The sequence below is a fragment of the Phaseolus vulgaris genome, chromosome 11 (assembly GCF_051622355.1).
Source record: "Phaseolus vulgaris cultivar YP4 chromosome 11, ASM5162235v1, whole genome shotgun sequence".
Taxonomy (NCBI): domain Eukaryota; kingdom Viridiplantae; phylum Streptophyta; class Magnoliopsida; order Fabales; family Fabaceae; genus Phaseolus; species Phaseolus vulgaris.
Genome location: NC_143508.1, coordinates 42,680,278 through 42,703,283, shown reverse-complemented (window position 1 = coordinate 42,703,283; position 23,006 = coordinate 42,680,278). Strand labels below are relative to the sequence as shown.

At 34.9% G+C, this 23,006-nt stretch overlaps 2 protein-coding genes across 3 annotated transcripts; both read right to left on the bottom strand.

The window, feature by feature from the left end:
* Nucleotides 1–11,639: 11,639 nt before the first annotated feature.
* Nucleotides 11,640–15,106, bottom strand: LOC137832424 (G-type lectin S-receptor-like serine/threonine-protein kinase At4g27290). 2 transcript variants are annotated; one of them, XM_068640595.2, is made up of 8 exons: nt 13,724–15,106; nt 13,214–13,312; nt 12,947–13,104; nt 12,659–12,869; nt 12,492–12,545; nt 12,308–12,404; nt 12,076–12,226; nt 11,640–11,993 (listed from the first exon to the last, which is right to left on the bottom strand). In XM_068640595.2, exons 1-8 carry the CDS (start codon nt 14,979–14,981, stop codon nt 11,685–11,687), a joined length of 2,337 nt encoding a protein of 778 aa, XP_068496696.1. In that variant the 5' UTR covers nt 14,982–15,106; the 3' UTR covers nt 11,640–11,684. The 2 variants fall into 2 exon arrangements, with proteins under 2 accessions (XP_068496696.1, XP_068496688.1); XM_068640587.2 differs by having other exon boundaries at nt 12,308–12,545.
* Nucleotides 15,107–18,177: 3,071 nt separating this feature from the next.
* On the bottom strand, nt 18,178–21,714 carry LOC137822535 (G-type lectin S-receptor-like serine/threonine-protein kinase At4g27290). Its single transcript, XM_090297338.1, has 7 exons — nt 20,301–21,714; nt 19,900–20,010; nt 19,649–19,809; nt 19,356–19,566; nt 19,001–19,238; nt 18,767–18,917; nt 18,178–18,679 (listed from the first exon to the last, which is right to left on the bottom strand). Exons 1-7 carry the CDS (start codon nt 21,577–21,579, stop codon nt 18,368–18,370), a joined length of 2,463 nt encoding a protein of 820 aa, XP_090153464.1. The 5' UTR covers nt 21,580–21,714; the 3' UTR covers nt 18,178–18,367.
* Between the last annotated feature and the right edge of the window lie 1,292 nt (nt 21,715–23,006).

Sequence of the window (23,006 nt, the reverse complement as noted above, 5' to 3'; positions counted from 1 at the left end):
GAGAAGAGGGGTTTCGCGATGAAGGAGGAGGATTCAGGGTGATCTTTGAGCGAGTCATTCTCGAAGCTGCAAAGGAAGAAGAAAAGGAAAAACGATCAGGGTTCGCAGAGGCTGACTCGATCATGGGAGAAGGGTGAAAAACGAACGAACGAAGGTTCGTTGCAATGATTGACGAAGCCCTAAGTTACGCGAAAGGAGAAATGGAAAAACAACCCACAACGTATGCACCAGACAGTTACAGGATGATGCGAATCGGTTAAAATGCAAGAAAAACCAGCAGAAGAAGGAAAGGAGTTACCTTTTGATGATCAGGAAGACGATGAAGGATGCTGGTGATTCAGAATGTTGAAGAACGCTGAGAGTTTTTTGCAGGAGAAGGTGAGAGCGTTTGAGAATACGAAGAAAAGTGATGGAACAGTGGAGTGAAAATGGGTTTAAGAGTTTTTTTTTTTTTTCGAAATGGGTTTGGGAAGCGCAAACGGTAACTGAAGGTAACCGTTGATGAAGCCACGTGTCGAACGATGGGTGAGGGGTTTGGTGGAGCGTCAGAGAAGCAGAAAGTACAACCGCTTGGAATTCTGCGTCAGTGCCACGTAGACCGGTGTTGACGTGACTCTTTCAGTCTTTTCGCTGGACAAGTCTTCGCTTAAGACTGGGGGGCTTGTGTACCGCCCTGATAGTCGGAAGTGATGACGTGGCACCAAGCCACAGAGTAGGCGTGTGGACAAGGCGCCAGAGTTGCAGAAGGGAAGGAAGTCGGGGGGTTCGTGTAATCGCCAGTTATTAAGTTGGCGTGCTCCGATCTTCAGCATGCCAGGCGATCGCCTAGTTGAAGATGAAGTCGCCAGATGGTAAACCGAGGCGACTAAGTGATTGGAGATCGCCAGAACAAGCACATCGCCGAAGACGAAGGCGGTGCAGATTATGAAGGCGGCCGGCGAGACCACAGGGAAGGTGTACGAGAGCACCCTAACTCGCCCGTTCCAGTAAAGATCGCACTCCCAAGTTAGCTATGCACTGGGCAATACCATGCATAAGTAACTTAGCCAAAAAGAGAATCAGAAGCAGCGCCCAAGTCAAGGAGGCTCCAGATGGTGGCACGTGTACGACTGGATGCGAGCCACATGTCCAGGTCTGTAACTGCCAGGAGAGAGAAAGTGACCAGGTATATAAGAGTTCTCAACGAACTTTCTGAGGTACGCGCGTTCAGATTACACTCTTTACGCTTGCGAGTTATAGAGCTTATTGTGAGAGAGAATTTGCACGGTTCCTGTTCTTAGTTTTCTCTTAGTATTTGGTGATTCGGTCACTGACTTGGGCGTTGGAGTGCGATCGGCCGCAGCGGCGCCGCTCTGTTCCTTTGCAGGTTCTTGAGGTGGATCTCGAAGAAGAACGGAGGTTTGAAGCGGTGCACACGTCGATCCTTTGACGAGGCAGTTTCCAGCGTTCTGGTCAACAGGCAGGATCAATTTATAAATGACAAGAGGAACAAACAGCAATAACGTGACGATAGGGAAGTCGAAGAGCTTGGAAATGGCCACAATCACACCACTAATCATTTAATCTAATTGTATATGACTGAGGTCGTCGACCATGTTGTGGGGTGGCTAATTCTTGGACATCAAATTCAGAATTTTCTACATTAAACCTTTCCACAAAACACATAGTCGAATCTTGTTGATTTTTTCTAAATAAGGTTGTGATATCTTCTGGATAATGATGACCTGCACGTAACATGGTGTCTATTTTGAAGGCTCGCTCATGAAACCATGTTTTTATTTTTTCGAAGTTGCCTTAACCAAAGCGAAAATCGGTAAGGAACGAGCTCCCTTAAGCACGAAGTTAATGTTGAACCAAGTGGTGTTCAAGCTTTGAAGAATCCAAACCCTTTGAAGGATGATGAAGGCTGGTTGTGCTTGTTGTTGTTGAGCTGTCCTTTTAGATGGGATCTGGGGTAGATTGAATATGTAATCCACTCTTGATTGAATCCAAAGCATAAGCCCTCTCAATCCTTTTAAAAGAAAAGTGTTTTTCAAGCTAAGTGAAAAACAACCTGTTGTTTTGTCGAAACAACCGATTGCTTTATACTTAGGTGTTTTTAGAAAAGGTTGAAAACTATTTTTATGGTTGACTTGCTGTCAAAACCAAAACAACCGATTGATTCGTGGAAACAATCGATTGTTTGTTTTGGTACCATAACAGAAAACTGTTTTGTGCTTTGACTGAGCATTAAATGATTTTCCAACTGTTTACGCTCCAATTTTTAATGTTTTGACCAATCTTTAAATGCAATTAATAGTTTGTTAAAGATTTGATAACAAACAACAACTTTGTTTTACAAATAGAAAAACAGATTTGGGTTTTTCAGAACTAACAGATTTTGAAAGAGTTGAGTTTGCTTAGAGATTGAGTTTGATCAAAGAGTGAGATAGGATTTTCTCTTGTATTGATTTCAGATTCGTTCTGTAAACAAGTGAATTCCTTGTATCTGTTGAAAGAAACCTTGTGTGTTTGCTGAGAAGTGTTGTGTGTTCTTGAGGGGATCAAGATTAGCATTCATAGTGTTGGTGTGTTGACCAAGAGAAGTGTGTGTCTTGAGGGAATCAAGGTCACTTCTTTGGTTGTGGTGATTGCTTAGTGGATATCCTCAGGGTTTCTGAGAAGACTGGATGTAGCTCTGGTTTGGAGTGAACCAGTATAAACAATTGTGTACAATCTCTCTATCCCTAACTCTTTAATTTCAGTTTATTTGTTGTTTGCTTGTATAAACAACTGATTGTTTCGAAGAAACAACCGATTGTTTTTTCTAGTATTACAGTTTTGCTTGCTGTTTTGGCTAACTGAATTGCTGAATCAATTGGTTTCTGAAATAAGTTCATTCTAGCTTTGAAAATTTTGCGAAAACCCCTTTAAACAATTCACCCCCCCCCCCCCCTCTCTAGTTTAAAGCCATTTTCTAACATGGACAAGCTTTCGAAAGGAAAATCTAACTTTAAGAATGTCTTGGCATCTCAAAGCTGTGTTTTTGGAAAGGCTGGTTTAGACTTTAAACCACAAAACAAACAAGATAAGTTTTCAAAAAAAAATTCAAGAAAGCCAGTGAAACAACTGATTGCTAAGTCGAAACAACCGGTTGTTACATGCTTTTATTGCATGAAAAAGGGCCATTCGGTTAGATTCTACAAAATAAGAAAGTTTTCTGTTCCCAGGGGCTTCATGAAATGGATTCCTAAAGGATGTGAGGTTCCAAATGAGAAAAAGAAATCAATTGGACCCACATTTGTGAAGGGGCCAAATCTTGTTGCTTGAACTCATGCTTGTGCAGGAAATCTAAAAGAAGTGTGAAGGACTGAGTCATCTGATCAAGTTCTTGGAAGAAAAAGACCAACATTGAAGCTAAATCAATGTCCTGCATCTGTCCAAAGGCCCTCAACAGTTAAATAAGGCTTCTTGATCACAAAGCACATGGCTCATTGAAAGAACAACATAAAGGATAAGACCTTCCTTATCTCTGTTCTTAATTCCTGTTTTAAGTTCATTTTTCAGGATTGAATATCTTCTTTAAAATGCTCAATTTCATCTGCTTTAAATTCTTTCTGCTCATGCTTGAAAATTCAAACTCTTTTTTAATTGCTGCAAAAAAACAACCGATTGTTTCCTCGAAACAACCGATTGTTTTGAGTCTGACAACACTGTGAAGAAATCAATTTAATTTCTTTTTTTAATTTCTATCCGTTGCAGATCAAATTAAAGAAAGAATCCTTGGTCAATGAACCTGTGTTGAAAGTTGATCACGCTCAGAAGGAAGTTAAAACAGTCATAAAGGAATATATTCCACAATCTTGAAAATTTAAGAGCTTTTATGACTAGTCAAAGATCACATGTGAAAACCATGTGATTTTCTGCTTTTCTGACGTTTTCAGTGCAGGGCATGGTCAAGTCTTCTCTCTCTGAAAATCTGGTACCCACTCATGTCATTGAATGCTTTTTGATTCTATTATTGCTATAAAATCTGTTGTAGCTGATCTGTTCCACAAGAACAACTAATTACAACATCTCTTGCATTTCTTGTGTGAGCTTCTCTCTGTTTCTTCTCTGCCAACATGAACTCAACTTCGCCCACCTCAAAGAGAGTCAAATCCAGAGTAGTAAGGTCTGGAGGAAGGCTGGAAGGATGGTTTTTTGGTGATAATGATCTAATTGAGAGGTATAGATTTGAGACTAGCACCAAAGTGATAAACAACCTCAAAGTTGTTTGCTTTGATTGGCTGAAAAGCCAAAAGCTGGACAATGTCATAAGGCTCCTCAAAGATCAATTCCTCATAAAGTTCTTGGAGATGAAGGGGAATATCTACCCAGATTTGATAAGAGTTTTCTATACAAATCTCAAGTTTGAGGGAAACAACCTTGTTTCTCATGTAAAAGGTGTAGATATGGAGATCACACATGAAGTACTCTGGCCTCAGAATCAACAAGGGGAACCTTGGAGTAGTGGAGGATTTCAACAAAGTCCAATACTACAAGAGTTGCTTGAAGAACCAAAATGCTTAAGTTAGGAGTTGTTCAGTTGGTGGCTTAAGGCTTGATGAAAGATTGCTAGCCCTCATTGTGACTTGGATTCTAACACCAAGGGGGAGCAATCATTATGTTCTTACAGAGGAGGATCTGATGTACATCTTCAGCATTATGAAGAAGATCATAATAAATTGGATCCACATCATCAAAGAGCACATGCAAAAGGCAATGAGGTTAAGTGACTATCACTATCCATATGCTGTTTTGATTTCTAAATTTCTGCTCTATTTTGAAGTGAATTTAGAGGATGAAACATCTGAGTTGGTCAAGTCAACTCAAGAGTTGAACAATGGATCTCTCAGTAAAATGGGATTCACCAAAGTAGGTGGCAAATGGATTAGCAAAGATGGTGATCTTAGTGCCTCATCAAGTGCCGCTGCTGATCTTGAAGAAGGTGAACATGCTGATGATATGGTTTTTCAACATGAAGATCAACCTGAAGCAAATCAGGATGCTGGACCTAGTGTTGGTGCTGGAAATCAAGAAGATAGAATGCAAACCATGTCTTCTTTTGAGAGATTCATGGTTAATAGACTTGATAACTTTGCGGAGAACCAAAGGAATCTCCATGATCTATGTGTCAACAATTTCCAGAGGATTGATAACAACTTTGATAGCATGGATGCACGCTTCATGACCTTAGATGAACAGATTGAGGCAGTTCAGAACCAGATCTTTGATCTTCAATATGCTGATGATGAATGAAGAGGAAAAACAATCGGTTGATGTATCGAAACAACCGATTGTTTTTCATGGTTGTATCAATTTTTCTTGTTTTCTTGTTTTCTGCTTTTTAAATATGATGTATTAAGAACAATTATCTTTTTCATCTCTTCTTTTTGTCTATTTGTGAAGACAAATATGGGGAGATTTTTATGCTGTGTTTGGTTTTAGTTATTAATTTTTTTCTGCAAAAAAGTTTGTATGGGTGAAACCTTATAGGTTTTTGCTATTATATTGTTTTTGTTTTTGCTCTGATATTATGCTCTGAATTTCTGTTTTGTTTCTGTGCTAACCAAATATCAGAAGTTCTATGCTTTGCATAAAATTGTGTCTTGCAGGAACTGCTTCAGATTCAATCAGGTATAACACAAGCATCAGGGATTTGTCTTCATCAAATAGGGGGAGATTGTTGAACCAAGTGGTGTTCAAGCTTTGAAGAATCCAAACCCTTTGAAGGATGATAAAGGCTGGTTGTACTTGTTGTTGTTGAGCTGTACTTTTAGATAGGATCTAGGGTAGATTGAATATGTAATCCACTCTTGATTGAATCCAAAGCATAAGCACTCTCAATCCTTTTAAAAGAAAAGTGTTTTTCAAGCTAAGTGAAAAACAACCTGTTGTTTTGTCGAAACAACCGATTGTTTTATACTTAGGTGTTTTTAGAAAAGGTTGAAAATTGTTTTTATGGTTGACTTCCGGTCAAAACCAAAACAACCGATTGATTCGTGCAAACAACCGATTGTTTGTTTTGGTACCATAACAGAAAACTGTTTTGTGCTTTGACTGAGCATTAAATGATTTTCCAACTGTTTACGCTCCAATTTTTAATGCTTTGACCAATCTTTAAATGCAATTAATAGTTTGTTAAAGATTTGATAACAAACAACAACTTCATTTTACAAATAGAAAAACAGATTTGGGTTTTTCAGAACTAACAGATTTTGAAAGAGTTTAGATTGCTTAGAGATTGAGTTTGATCAAAGAGTGTGAGATATGATTTTCTCTTGTATTGATTTCAGATTCATTCTGTAAACAACTGTAATCCTTGTATCTATTGAAAGAAACCTTGTGTGTTTGCTGAGAAGTGTTGTGTGTTCTTGAGGGGATCAAGATCAACATTCTTAGTGTTGGTGTGCTAACCAAGAAAAGTGTGTCTTGAGGGGATCAATGTCACTTCTTTGGTTGTGGTGTAAGTGATCTAGGTTTGATTGCTTAGTGGAATTCCTCAGTGGTTTCTGAGAAGACTGGATGTAGCTCTAGGTTTAGAGTGAACCAGTATAAACATCTATGTGCATTCTCTCTACCCTTAATCTCTTTAAATTCAGTTTTAATATATGCAAACTGATATAAACAACCGATTGTTTTTCTGGTGTTGTTGTTTTTGCTTTGTGTTTTAGCAAACTGATTTCCTTATCATTTGTTTCTCGAAGTAATTTCATTCTTGACTTAAAAGTTTGCGAAAACCCTCTTTAAACCATTCACCCCTCCTCTAGTTTAAATTCATCCATTCTAACGGTTAATGCATTCCGCTAGATTTGTGGTCATATGACCATACCTCTTTCCCCCATCGTATGCGTGAGTCCATTTCTCTAACGGTATGCGATCTATCCAGGAAAATGCTTGCTTGAACTCAGATCTTATAACTGATAGCTTTGCCTGTACTGTGGGTTGTTTCATCTCATAAGCTGTCATAAAGAAGTAAATGAATTTAGTTAAATGGTAAAAAGTCATAATTATCTATGAGAGAAGGTAAGCAATGTTATTACCCATGTTAATCAACTGTTGTTTGAGCTAGGCATTTTTGAATTTTTTGTTGAAATTCGATGCGATATGACGTATGCAATACACATAAACGAGGTCGTCTCCTTCCCATCCAACTTGGATTGTAATGCTGAAATTATACCGATTCCTCTATCAGTAATCATGCACAAATTTGGTTGAGGTGTCACATATTGTCGCAATAATTAGAAGAACCAAATTAAAGCCTCCCGAGTCTCGCCTTCAACAATCGCAAACGCCAATGGAAATATGTTTTGATTCCCATCTTGAGCGATTGCGGTCAACAATGTTCCATAGTATCTTCCGGTTAAAAAAGTCCCATCAACTTGTACAATGGGCTTGCAAAAATTGAAACCATCGATACAAGGCTTGAAAGACCAAAACACACGATTCAAAGTGTAACAAGAATTGTCTTGAACGCCATCAACCATAAAAGGAGAAGCAATATACTGCACAATTGTCCCCGGATTGCTCTCTTTTACTACTTCCAACCATCTAGGAAGATCATTGTAGGATTGTTCCTAATCGCCAAATGGCAAAGCAAGAGCTTTCTGTTTTCCCAACCAAGCATTTCTATATGTGATAGTATAGCCATACAAATTTTTTATTTATGCAATTAAGATTTTAATTCAGACCGAAGGGTTTGCTTTTATTGAAGTCAGCACCATGGACGCAATATGGGTTGAGTCCAAATTAACATGGTCTGCCGAAAGATTTGTTGATAAACAACTATGTTGTGCATCAATTTTCTTTATCTCCCATTGACTTCGGATTTTACTAAAAGATGCATGTAATCTCCATTGGCACCCTCCCTCATCATGTATGCACCGAGTGACATATCTGTCTGACTTTGATTCCATGACAACAAATTTGTAACTGTTGTCTATGTGGTATTGTTTTATGGCATTCAATGTCGCCTCCTTTGACATGAAACACATGTGTTCATTGAGGTCGCGGTCAATGTTATGTTCGGATTGACTACCAGACGGAATATACTGTGAAAAAGATCTGTTGAACTGATCTTCATCATCCAAATCAAAGTCGTAGTTCTCTCCATCTTCACTTATGTCGTCCACGATGTCTCTAATTATTGGTTCTTCATGTTTGTTTAGTGACGTTCCACCGATATTCCACGTGTCCATCTGCATTTTAAAAGAAATAAAATTACCTTATACAAATATATATATATATATATATATATATATATTATATGTGTTGCCTAAATAGGAGGAAATAAGATGATAAACAAGAATGTATTACCTTGACAATTTTGTTTGAACTTTACACTAGAAGGAGAAAATAATGTTTCCCACAAACTTTCTCCTCAATTTTTTTTACTTGGATACAGGAATTAAGTCAAGAACATGTGTAGAACAAAGGAAGAATGCATTTGTGTAGAAGACTCCATTGTTGTTCCATTATATAGCAAATGTGTGTCTGAGTTAAATATAATTTTAACATAATTATTAAAATTTGTATTGAGAAGTTCAATCCTTAGCAATCTTTGTGGCATTTGTGTATAGAAAACCATCACGCTAAGCTACACTTTGTTTCATTTATTTTTTTCCAATTTCATAACAAAGAAGTTGCCTTCTCCATTGGCAACTTGGAAAAAAGTTGCATTCACCATTGGCAACTTCTATTTAAAGTTTCCTTCATGGTTGACAACTTTACATAGGCACAAAATGAAAAAGTTACTCACACTATTGCAACTTTAATTGCAAGGACGTGCAACACAACTTGATTTTCTCACAAGCAATGTTTTTCTTCCACTAAACACATGTCAAGCGTACACTTTACTCACATGGCTACATAGAGATTCTTTTGGGTACAATGTCACAGAGATTACCTTGGCAATGAAGTTTCAATTCACACTTATATTCATTGGTTGGGTGAATTTAAAGTTTCAGGAACTCTATTTAATAGAGTCATATCTCCTATCTAATTCACACTGAACCACCCACGCTCATTTCCTATATTTTTTAGCTTTGCATTGTGCTGGAACTCTTTAGGTGTGCCAAGTTATCTTCAAAGATAATATTTGTCTAAAACTTTAATTATTTAATTAATTATAGTATTTTAATTCTGAAAAATCGTTTTGTATTTTTTGTTTATGATGGATCTGTATGGACCATGTACACCGTTTCATAGTTTAGGGTTGATGGTGCATGTTGTCACAATAAATTACATCTTTATCAGCTACACATTCATAAATTATTTATATTATATTAGATATTTATATATAATATTAAAAGTAGGTAGTGTTTTACTATGGAAAGGACTTAATTTGAGTGACGCAAATATTTCTTCATTCTCTCGTTAGTGGTGTTTTAAGTAGGAATTAATATTGTTAAAAGTACTCAAAATACTACTTTCACAATATGATAAAATGCATTACTATTTTTTCACAATATGATAAAATACATTACTATTTTATGTATTTTACCTGTCACTATCATCCCTCTAAAAAAATTATGTTTTATAGACTTTTTCACGAATTGTTTTACCAATTAATTTTTTTAAATCATAAAAATCAACTTTGTCAGCATTATTAAGTCAACCATGCCAATTTCTTGTACACAAACTGAATTCTGAACCCCATTAGTCTACATAGACCACGGAAAGACCGAATCTAATATAATTTTCCATTTTTTTTATATAATACTTTGAAATTACATAATTAAAAATGGTTAAAATAAAAAAAATATTATTAGAAAAAATTATCTTAAAAGGAATTTAAATTTATAATAAATACAGATGAATTGGCATAAAAAGGGTTATTTAACATAGAAAATTTTATTATATATTTATTAAAGTATATTAATTGATATAATATTAAAAAATTTAATAAAATAAAATTTAATGATGAAAGATTTAAATTTTTAACTAAGGTAATTAAAATTTAATTATTTTAAAGTAGAAGAAGGAAAGAGAAACAAATGGAATTAAAAAGAAAAAAAAACATATACATGGTAAAAGGCAATTGGAAAACATGATTAAATTTATTTTTGTCTTTAGATAGATATATATATTCTTATGTCGCACTCGTCGTGCAAGTATTGTCTTGTAAGTCACGAATCATTTCACCAAGTATTGTACAAACAGTTCATGACCTTTGTAAATCTCTAGTTTGTACAAACAATTTAGTGTTTCCCTGATTCTTCACGATGCACACTTAGGTGAAGATCCTACTACTTTTTTTCCAACACTTGATCGTCTATATCAAGTTAGCATCAATTTTCATATATACTAAGTTGTGGATGATTTTATGATTAACAACTTGAACTAGATGTTGGTAGTTGATTTATGTGACTTGCTTACGACCTATGTAGTCCAGTACTTTGATGATCATGTTAAATAGGTAAGTGAAAGACTAATGGTTTTGGATGATTAGTATTTTAGGATTACACCATTTATAGGTAAGGTCGTAATCATTTTGATTTCTTCGATGGTGGCTCGTAGCCTCTAAAGTAAAGTCTTGCTTCGAAAAAATGACGGGGTAAAAGTTTGTTAAAAAGCTTTCATTAGTTTAAAAGCATTACAATTTATTTCGTAGATCATGAAAACATAACATACAATTAAATCATGTTATTGAAACAAAATTGGGAGTTATAAGCAATCATTTGCGCTAACATGGACATCGATTAATATTTCAGTAGTATCATACCTAATTAGACTGTCATTTGTGATTTTAGGTTAATAGTATAATAACTTCTTGAATCTTGGGTCATTGGAAAGAATTTTATGACTTTAGGATTGTTGGAACAACTGACTCTATACTAACGAACACTAGAATGTTGTATAACACTTTCATGTAAATTTGTGTAGTATTCTTCTTCATCTTGATGCCTTCTTGTTGGTCATCAAAGATGATTGATGCTTCAACAAATATGTTATGATTCGATTTTCTTCAAAACATTTTGTCAACTACTTTGATTTTGCATTGCATCCATTGATGTGTGCTGCTTGGAAGCCTGATTAGGAAGACTTGGATTTGAAGGAGGTTTTGACTTCTCTTTAATAAGAAAAAATTCAAAAACATATAACAAATATAATAAGAGTAATATTTAAATGTAGTTTAAAGCATATCATGTTTCTTTGAAAATAATGTAAGGATGTATACTTTCTATATAAAATCTCTTTTTGATTACAATGTGTATGAAAGTTCTAAAGATGTCATTTATTAATGTTTCAAACATTTGAGTTTCCAACTTTGATTATGCATTTTGATTTTAAACAACATTGTTATTAGACTTCATACATTATGAAGATCTTTGTCTAGTAATCTTCATTTGATGAACTTATCTATTGTCTTGTACATATGATTTAGAGAACTTGTCAGATGATCTTATTAGTAAATAATGGTTGATCATGTCAGACGAATTGGAGAACATATAAAGTGATAAGTATATAATTTCAGTAATATTTCATATTAAAATATAGGCACTTATGGTAGTCATGTAAAAAAAACACAGTTTTTAGGAGACATGGAACAATGAAAAGGCAGAACTGGAATAGCAATTTATATAATCATGTTGTGTATGCTCAAATAACTAACATACTCCACATAGGAAGGTGAAGCGTTGACATTTACTTGCTTCACTATTCTATCTTGCGTCTAAAATTGTGATGGAAAGTTCATTATCTGAGAGTGGTTTGTGATTTGCTGATGAAGAGTTTGCTTTACAAGTAACATCAATTTCAATGTAAAAACCAGGAACATTTGGCTTTGGCAATAATTTATCGCCATTTAGCATTAAAACCACCGATGACATGTCTGGCCTATGATCTGGTTTTTGTTGCACACATAATAGACCTACTTGTATACATCGTATAACTTCAAACAGCGCACATTGTTCTTCTAACACTTCATCTAGTAGCTCCAGTACCCTGTCTTCACTCCATAATTTCCATGCCTAAGATGATGAGAATTCAATTAGTACCATTAAACAAATTATTTTATACTAATTAGCAATATGGTCAAATCAGTATGCTTACATGTCCAAGAAGATTGTTGCAGTGTTCTGGGTCCGAAAATTCTCGGATTTTCATCCCACTTAGAAGTTCTAGTACAATGACACCATAACTAAACACATCTGATTTCACTGAGAAATGTCCATGCACAGCATATTCAGGAGGCATGTAGCCACTGAAAATAAAATTTCAAAGTAATACAATTAAAACTTGACAGCAGAAATCAAAGAATCACATTATATAAAAACTAACTCACTATGTTTCAGCCACCCTATTCGTTTTTGCCTCTACTTGATCTCCCAAAAACAATCGAGCCAAGCCAAAGTCTGATATTTTGGGATCCAAATTTGCATCTAGTAAAATATTACTAGTTTTTAGATCTCTATGAATAATCCTCAACCTAGAATCTTGATGAAGATAAAGCAATCCTCGAACAATACCAGTAATAATGTTGAAACGCTTACGCCAATCTAGCAACTTCCTTTTACTTTGATCTAGTCAAATACACACATTTTACATAGAAGTTCAAGTCTCCATAATTGCCTAAACTATAAATAAGAAATAGAATAATTGTAACTTAGAATAATAAATCATAAAAAGTTCCAACCAAAAACAACGTAGTCCAAGCTATGGTTCGGCATGTACTCATAAATCAGCATTTTTTCTTCTCCTTCAATGCAACAACCAAGAAGTTTTACCAGATTACGATGCTGAAGTTTGGTCATCAATGCAACTTCATTTTTGAACTCGTCCAACCCTTGCCAAGATTTCTGAGAAAGCCTTTTCACAGCTAACTCTTTCCCATCTATCAATGTTCCCTGAAAAATAATTTTCTGCTACAGTTAGAAAGTATTTGAGGAAAATATAAGTTCTGGAATTCAGTTTTCTCTATCACCTTGTATACTGGTCCAAAGCCCCCTTCCCCAAGCTTGTTTTCAATTGAAAAGTTTCCAGTGGCACTGGCTAAGACTGAGAAATCGAAAGTTGGCAAATCTGTGTCTACCCTCCTCTGCATATTTTTGTAATGCTTGTTGCAAAATTTTCTTGCAGCCCCTAATGAGTTAGAGCATAACAGTGTGTAAACATGGCCACAAAATATGCACATGTTTATTTTCGTACCTAATGATCTGTAGTAGAAACTAAATTATATCTATATACTTACCTGACTTTTTAATTCCCAGTATGCATACACATATGATTAATCCAAAAATAGTCACACCAACAATGATTCTTACAATGCTTTTCTTGTCCTTTCCACGATCTGAAACAAACAGATCGTAGTTAGTTTCTAAGTTTAAAAAAAACAACTATGTTTACTAAATCTGAGAGTGAGAAAGGGTGCCTAGTTTCTTAAGACTGAGTAGGGGAGAAACACATTGTATTTAACTTGAAAAATAAAATAACATATAAAAGGTAACATGCATTACTAATGATTTTGTATGCAGCTGATAGCAAAATCAATCAACTTTAAGGTCTTTCCAAGTACTGCCTCCACTTTGGAAGAATTTCATGCTCTTATAATAGAAAGTTTGTGCAACTCACCTTTCAATATTCTCATTGCCTTACCCTAAAGCACCCTTTTCTCCCAGAATAATGGAATAATAAACAAAAATTGAACTAGAAAAGATATCAGAAACATAGTGAAACAATTAAAAAAGTAACAGTTCAGTACCTAATTCTGAAGCAGGGACTCTGATATACAAGTCTTGTCCCCACTCTGAGAAATTCCTCATGTCAACTAGATCATTAAACCAAAGTAGACAGCCACTACCTCCATCAAGAACATTTAAACTTGCATAACCTGTACAAGAACAGTTCATAAGGCATGACTGCTGACATTCATCAAGGCTCATAGTCGCATCAAACCGTGATGAAGAAGTGTCTGGCAATTTCATGTGTGTGTACTTCAAGAAGCCATCTGTGTAACTATTTGTGCAATTAGATTTATTCCTTGGAACACAACCATTGAGCCAAATTGATATATTCCACTGATCAGAAGACTTGGGAACATAACTTCTAAGGCATTCACAACTTGGATGGCTACCATCATAATTGCATATAGAATTTGCACCACAAAAGGCATAATTCTCGCATCGATCTTGCTCCCCATTTGAGACAACTTGTTGATTTCTTGTCTGAGTTGTCCAATACAAAATTTGTCCTCCTGAAGGGGTCACTTTATATACGATAAACCACGAACTATCCTCAACCCCGTACTCGTAATACACCTCTTTTTCATTGAGCACGAATCTTGGTGCCGTGCCGTAGGTTGGACCTGGATTTCCCACTAGAGACAATCCATTCCACGACCCAACTCTAAACTCTTTATCAGGTCCCTTGAATATCATCATTTGAGGATATCCGCTAAGATTCATTTTTAGAGCATATTCTCCCTCAGCAGGATCATCAACACTTTTCCAAGATGATACAAACCTTTCTACACCAGTCTCCAAGTCCCATCCAAGTTTCATTCCTGGCATAAATGTATCACCTGGATAATCAAAACTCTGCCACAAGACGCCATTGGTTTCTTGTCCCTTTTTAACTACAAAATTTCCAGAATCCAAGAGCTGAGCAATTGGATCATTCCCTGCTTTGCTTGAGATGTTGGATGATGACCAAATGGTGTTGTTTGCAGCATCTAGAAGAACAAGAATCCCTTTTTCATTGAGCTTGAGAACTCCTGATTTATTCTCAAGAGGAGTGTTTCGGTTGGCCACCCACACCACTGTGAAAGGGGATACATTTGCGTACCATATGCCCAAGTATCGTCTAGTTGAATTTCCTGGGCTAAAGAAACCAGCTTCAGTGATTCCACCTGCAGAAACCAAAGTCTTACCATCTTGGATGGATTCACTCACTGCTAAACTATCTAATGAATTGCCAATTCTAGACAAGTGGGATAATAATAAGAACCAAATAAATAACATTTTAACTTCAAGTTTTTGCTCTCCCACTAATACTAAACTGAGGAGGAAGAGCTTCTATGAGGGTAGATAGCCATAGAAAAGAATTAGGAAGAACTCAACCAAGTGTGATGAAAAATGGGCTTAAGGATTCACCATGACATTAATTAGAATCTCTTTATGTTATTAATTATATAATGATCCCATAAACACGATCTGAGGTGAACAATTCTTCCATTATTTACAATTATGTAAAAGACCAATAATTTTAAATTTAATATAATAATAAAAATAGTAATAAAAAATTACCTAAAGCTTTTTGTATATCTCAATATTATTTTTATATAATACTTAACAGGGCCGCCGGGCAAATTTTCCTCACTTCTTACTTTCATTTTGGCATTTCTTTGACTTTTTTTCCTTTCTCTTCACAACTGAAGTCTAATGGCGTGCTTTGGAAAAAGTTGGGTTCAACGGAAGATGTGATCCAGATGTTCCATTTTCAACGTTAGACTCTCTGTTAAGATTTTAAGTACACGTTTGATACTATATTAGGAATATGTTAAGTTCTTCTAGATCCACATATCCATTACGTTTGATACTATTTTTAAGTTCTTCTAGATCCACATATATCCATTGCTTGAGGTTTTGTTATGATTATGATTAATAGTTTTGTTTGCTAAGTGATTAGATAGAGAGTTTTGCATATAGTAGAATATAACAAATACAATTTTACAGTTTAACTAATTTAGTGGACTAAAATGCTCTCTTTTAACATCTATTCTCATAATGATTCTCATTTCCGAGTTAGTAGAGACGATGATATAATAAAATGAAAAATAAATTAGAGATGAGAAGAAATATATAAGGTAATTTTTATATTAGTTTGTCTGCCGCAACAAACTACATCCAGCTCTTAATCAATAGATTGAGTTCCATTAAGCAAACTAATAATGTGAAGTACAATGTGAGTATTCTTTCGCCTCGTACCAACTCCTGTCTATGTCTTATCCCTTCGGTATTCTCTTCGCAAGTCACTCCTGGCTCAACTAAGTCACTAGTCACTTCTGACTCAATCAAGTATTCTTTCACAAATCACTTCTAACTCAACCAAGTATTCTTTCATAAGTCAATTATGGCTCAATCAAGTATTCTTTCACAACCTACACCTAACTCAATGAGTATTCTTTGAATAGCAGTCACTCCTAGCTAATAATTCAGTATTCCTTGCCAAACAACCATTTTTGGTTAAGATACAAGAGACGTATGAGTGGTGATCAATAGATCACACAAATTGCTCACTACAGAGGATTGTCGTCTATTAATGTATATAATATTTGTACATTCTCTTCTAGTTAGTTAATAGAACACGCAAAATGTTCTTTTATGAAGCATTTTGACAAGCGCAAAAATTTCAATAAAGTTTCAATACAACAACATAGTCTCTTACTTTCTTCTTCTTGAGTTGCTTTATATAGAATGAGTTTTGGTTGTTGAGCAACTTCAACTCTTTCTTAATGTCTTTCTTTGGTTTGATAAGCTTCATATTGAAGGATACATTAGATGCACTTTAAGTAGAAATAAATGTCATTTTCTTCTTTACATGACATCCCAATAGTTGGATGTATTAATCTCTTCTTGGTGAGTGTGCATTTCCTTGAATTTGTATAAAGTGCAGTGTTGCACGAAGTGGATAATCCATCCAAAGTTGACAATATACGACATCGGGATTTGTAAAGAAAAGCATATTTAGCTCTTTAACAACACAGTTTTCTCTCATTAATATTTGTAACTCTTGTGTTTGCAAGGAATGTATCACTTCTACCAAAGTAATTTTAGATAGATCATTTGCATTTTCCAAGGAAGTAATAAATGCTTCGTATTATTCTTTTTGGCATGATTGTATTTTTTTTTAAGTTGTTTAGATCAGAAAATCCCTTATGCCCAATGATTTTATCTTGTTAGTGATACCTAACAATTTGTTTGAGGTCTAGAACTCTTTCACCTTTTTGTAGCTCAAACTTTGCTATCAAATTTAAAATTTTCATGCCTCAAATCTTCTCATTTCCTTCTCATACTCCTTTCAAATATTTCCCAATTTTAGGGTCATGATTCGAGTTAGGATTATTTGTTAAATACCAACAAATAAACATGACATCTAGTCCTTCTAGATAAGTTTGTATTATTACATTCCATAGACCAGAGCTTTCTCCATTGGAAAGTGGAATAACTACTTCTAATAATTTTTCTTCTTCTTCCATTCTACAGGTCATATAAGAATGATGAATATAGATACCACTTGTTGGGTTTTTTTTTATGTTGTGGAAATATAAGACATATTATGTGGAAAAAATGCTCATTTATTCTCTCTCTCTCTCTCTAATGGCAGAGGCCTCAGCTCAAAACCAACCACTAGAGTTATAGCAAGATTGAGACTCTACTACTAATAGCAGAGACACTCTCTTATACATTTTTGTTTTGCTCAGCAACACGCTCTTATACATGTTTGAAGGTGTCATAACCTAGTATAAATTCTAGAGTAGGATTTAATTTTCTTACTTAAAAGTAGAGTAGGATTTTGGTTTGTATTTTGGCCTTGAGTAGATTAGGGTTAGGATTAGGTTTCTAAAAGCTCAAATTAAACCCTAGGTCAGTCTCCTAAACCTAATTAGGCACACAGGTCACACCATGTCACACTTGCATTATGAGTTTCTCTAGGCACCAAGTTCAAACGTTTTGTATTTAAAATTTCCCACCTCTTTTTGAAATCATTGGCCGGCCTCCTTCACCTATAGAAGGAGATGTTTTGGTAGATCAGATATATGAGTGTTATGCTGTCAAATTGCAAGTTTATCACTCCCTTGTCTAGCCTCTCTAGGATAAACATCTTTTATTCTCTTCTCTCATTCTCTTAGTTATTTAGCCGAACCAATCATTTTCCCCGCACCTCACGTCAACTCCAAGAAAACCATGGCTCAAATGAAACTCTCCTTGACTCATCACCTCCATTTGCTTCTGCTAATTCCAACCTCTATCCAAGAAAACTCCAACGGATGAAGAAGATGCTATCACACACACACTCTTTATATATATATATATATATATATATATATATACACACATTTATATATATACTCTCTAGCTTCCTAAATCTAAATAGTAACTAAATATACCTTTATCTTTATCTATATAATATTTAAAAAATAATGATAAAGTAGTGAAAATGACAATTATTGTGATTAATTTTAATAACTAAATAGAGCTATTATGAGATTGAAGGAGCTAGTAGTGTTGTTGTTTAAAAGACAAAATGACAGGTAAGCAAAAAATTTGACATGATCTAGAATTTATATACATTATAAATAGATGTATGTTTAAACAAGCAATGGTAGATAAAGCCTTCACATTTGCTATCTCGCATCTAACATTGTGATGGAAAGTTGATTATGAGAGTTGGGTTTGAGAATTGCTGATGAAGAATTCGCATGAGATGTAACATCTACTTCAGTATAAAATCCTGGAGCCTTTGGCTTTCGCAATAATTTCTCACCATTTAACATTAAAACCACTGATGACATATCTGGTCTATCTTCTGGTCTTTGTTGCACACATAATAGCCCAACCTCTATGCATCGTATGACTTGAAAGGGCACACAATATAGTTCTTCTAACACTTCATCCAATAATTTCAGGGCTCTGTCTTCAGTCCACAATCTCCATGCCTAAAAATGGTAATAATTATTGATTCAGTGCAATTGAAATAACTCAAGTTATACTAATTAGCAACATAATCAAATCAATATCCTTACATATCCTAGAAGATTATTGTCTTGCCATGGGTCCAAAAATTCTGAGTTTCTCTTCCCACTTATAATCTCTAGAACTATTACACCATAACTAAACACATCTGATTTCACTGAGAAATGCCCACGTGCAGCATACTCAGGAGGTATGTAACCACTGAAAGTAAAAGTTTCAAAGTAAAATAATTAAAATTTGGCATCACAATATCCAAGAATACTAATATATAGAATCTAACTCACTATGTTCCAGCCACTCTGTTTGTGTTTGCCTCAACTTGATCTCCCAAAAGTGATCGAGCCAAGCCGAAGTCTGATATTTTGGGATGCAAATTTTCATCTAACAAAATATTGCTAGTTTTTAGATCTCTGTGAATAATCCTCAACCTGGAATCTTGATGAAGATAAAGAAGTCCTCGAGCAATGCCATTAATAATGTTAAAACGCTTATGCCAATCTAGGAGCTTTCTTTTGGTTTCATCTAGTCAAATACATACACACAGATTTAGCAATTGTTGTCTCCATAATTTCCTAAACTATATGTAGGAAATAAAAAGATTGTTATAAGATGTGTAGAATAAATCATAAGGGCTCCAACCAAAAACAAAGTAGTCCAAGCTCTTGTTTGACATATACTCATAAATCAACATATTTTCTTCTCCTTCAATGCAGCAACCAAAAAGCTTTACAAGATTACGGTGCTGAAGTTTGGAAATCAATGCCACTTCATTTTTGAACTCGTCCAACCCTTGTTCAGATTTATTTGAAAGCCTCTTCACTGCAATCTCTTTCCCATCTATTAGTGTGCCCTGAAATAATTTCTGGTTTAGTTAGAAACTTAGGATGTCCTTAGGAAAAATACATGGACTAGATATCAATTTTCTTTATCACCTTGTATACTGGTCCAAATCCACCTTCCCCAAGCTTGTTTCTTGTTGAAAAATTTTCAGTGGCATTAACTAAGACTGACATATCGAAAGTTGGTAAATCAATCTCTTCCTTCCTGGGTACTATATTTCTGTAATGCCTGTTGAAAATTCTTCTTGCAGCACCTAGTTGGTTGGAAAATAACACATAATATGGACATTTTCTTTTGCGTCTAATTGACTTGATTAAATGCTAAATTTTATCTATATACTTACCTGGATTCTTAATTATAAATATGCATACACATGAGATGAGTAATCCAAAGATAGTCACACCAACAGTGATTCCTACTATCATTTTCTTGAGGTTTCCTTGGCCAGCGTGATCTAAAAGAAGCAGAATATGATCACTCGCCAACTTTAAAATAAACATATCTACTGACTGAAGCTAGAGGATGAGATGAGAGTAGTTTCTTTAGACATGATGCAGAAGGAAAAAATACATTGTACTTAATATGGAAAACTAAAAGCATGCAATGATAATTAATTTCTATGCAGTTGTTAGAGATCTTGCAATCCATAGATCTTTGTTTCAACTAATGTCTCTACTTATCGTGCATTTCAATTCTAAACAATTGAAACTATATGTAGAATGCAATATACAAAATATTGAGTACCTAATTCTGAAGCAGGGACTCTGACATAGAAGTCTTGTCCCCATTGAGAGAAACTCCTCATGTCAACTAGATTATCAAGCCAAAGTAGACATCCACTTCCTCCACCACGAACATCTAAATTTGCATATGCTGTACAAGAACAGTTTCCAAGACATGAATTATGACATTCATTAAGGTTCATCGTTGTATTAAACGATGATGAAGAAGTGTCTGGCAATTTCATGTATGTGTACTTGATGAAGCCATCTGTATGACTATTTTCACAAGTAGATTTGTTCTTTGGAACACAACCGTTGCGCCAGACTGATATATTCCACTGCTCAGGAGACTTGGGAACGTACCCTCTGAGGCATTCACAACTTGGATGGTTACCATCATAGCTGCATATAGAATTGTTACCACAAAAGGCATAATCCTCGCACTGATCTTGCTCCCCAGTTGAGACCACATGTGCTGTTCTTGTTTCTGTTGTCCAATACAAACTCTTTCCTGTGCCTGAAGGGGTTAGTATATACACAAAAAATGCAGATTGATCAAGAAGCTCATACTCATAATACACTTCTTTTTCGCTAATCACAAGTTTTGGTGACGTTTCAAGAGTTGGACCTGGATTTCCAACCAGTGACAAGCCATTCCATGAACCTGCTCTGGCTACTAAAACACCTTCCTTGAAGTTCATTACTTGAGGATACCCTCTAAGAGAAACTTCTATTGTATATTCTCCCACAGCAGGATCGGTATCACTAACCGAAGATGATATAAAAGTTTCTAGACTAGTTTCCAAGTTCCATCCAAGCTTCATTCCTGGCAAATATGTGTCACATGGATGGTCAAAACTCTGCCACAACACATCCTCCTCGTTGGTTTCTTGTGCATTTCTCACTACCAAATTTCCCGAGTCCATTAGTCGAGCAATTGGATTATTCCCTGCTTTGCTTGATACGTTGGATGATGTAGACCAAATGCTGCTGTTTGTTGCATTGAGAAGCTGAAGAATCCCTTCTTCGTTGAGTTTGAAAACTCCTGAGTTATTCTCAAGAGGGGTATTTCGGTTAGCCACCCACACTATTGTCAAAGGGGATACATTTCTGAACCATATTCCCAAATATCTCCTTGCTGAATTCCCAGGGCTGAAGAAACCCAGTTCAGTAATCCCACCTGCTGAAACCAAAGTCTCATTTTTACCATCTTGAATGGATTGGCTCACTGCTAAACTGTCTAAAGCAGCAGTGGAAGTTGTAGTCATGTATAAGAACAAGAAGAACCAAATAAACAACATTGTGATGTTATGGAAGGAATGACTTCCAAATATCTTAAGCAAGCATGATGCTCAAGTTTTTGGGCTTTCTCTGAAGTAGAGGGTTGAAGAAGATGAGTTTCTGTGAGAGTAAAGACCTATGAACAAGAAGGGCATGACCATGACAAAGTATGATTAGGAGCTTAATTAATAAACGAAGAAGCAGAAAACGAATGTTACAATGGTAGTTGTTCGGTAGAGTAATTCTATGAACTGTCAGAGGAACTGAATGACAAAGTCAATCGTAGAATTGCACGATTAGAAAAATGAATCGTAAGAGAAATTGCATAATTTGACGTGAAAGAGTCTTCCCAATATTAACTACCCTGTATATTATTTTAGTAGGATATGAAAGACTAACATAGTTTATGACAGAAAATATATTATAGAAATTAGTTAATTTAGAAAGATATATATGACATAAAACTATTTTTACAGATGAAAGCGACTGTTGTCAACGCTGTGTATTATAATTTTACTCTATGCAATGTGTTCATGAGCCAACCATGGACTTTTAAATACTTTATGATACCCAAAGTAAGACTAAACTCAAAAATTCAATGTTTTTGAACTTTGTACATTCGAAATTTCTCCAATTTTGGTAGCAAAGACTCTTTATGTTTTGGATTTCATGACTAATACTTATAACGTTGATGAAAAAAGAAGTCCTCGGGTTATAGATCAAAATAAATAAAAGTAAATAAAAAAAATACTATTCAACCTTTCGCTCTGCATTTATAAATTATTGTTTCCATTGCACGAAATGAACACAGATTATGTTGAATCAGGGACAAAATAAAACGAGCTCCACGTAGCGTGTTTGATATGAGCTATATGAATTCTATAATCCTAGAATTAATAGCCACACATTTAAATTAATGCATTTCAAATGAATGGCAACATATTGAAAATTAAAATTTTTGAGATCTGGCCTATATGAATACGCATAGTCCATGCATACATGATAGTGTAAACTTATTCTATATGTTAGGTCCAAGAAACCTATACTTTGATTATAACAAATAATAAACATATATATTTAGGTTTTGACAACATCTCTTAGAATGTGATATCTCTTGACTTTCTATAATTTTTTTAGATTAATTGTATTTTTTTATATATATTTGTTTTGTTCATATTTTTTATTGTATTTTCTCCAAAATATTAGAATTTAAAAAAAAGTCATAAAAATTGTATTTTACGACTTAAATTTTGCATAGACAATTTAACAGTTGCTTTGATCATTTGTAGGGATATTTTTTGAATTGGACTTTGATTCAAGCTTCAACATTCAAAATAAAAACAGATAAGGGAACAATTTGAAATGCTTATAAAGACTCAAGAATGCTCAGATTGCATTATATCATAAATTTCCATTTCAAGTGTTTAGCACATTCAAGGAGGAGAAC

Excerpts from the sequence above, each read along its gene's own strand:
- LOC137832424 (XM_068640587.2), bottom strand. The coding sequence starts at position 14,981 with ATGTTATTTATTTGGTTCTTATTATTATCCCACTTGTCTAGAATTGGC. Across the intron at positions 12,870-12,946 it reads GCTTTGGACCAGTATACAAG|GGAACATTGATAGATGGGAA; the intron begins GTGATAGAGAAA and ends ATTATTTTTCAG. Across the intron at positions 12,227-12,307 it reads AATAGGGTGGCTGAAACATA|TGGCTACATGCCTCCTGAAT; the intron begins GTGAGTTAGTTT and ends TTTTATTTTCAG.
- LOC137822535 (XM_090297338.1), bottom strand. The coding sequence starts at position 21,579 with ATGTTGTTTATTTGGTTCTTCTTGTTCTTATACATGACTACAACTTCC. Across the intron at positions 20,011-20,300 it reads AGTCCCTGCTTCAGAATTAG|ATCACGCTGGCCAAGGAAAC; the intron begins GTACTCAATATT and ends TGCTTCTTTTAG. Across the intron at positions 19,810-19,899 it reads ATTTATAATTAAGAATCCAG|GTGCTGCAAGAAGAATTTTC; the intron begins GTAAGTATATAG and ends CCAACCAACTAG.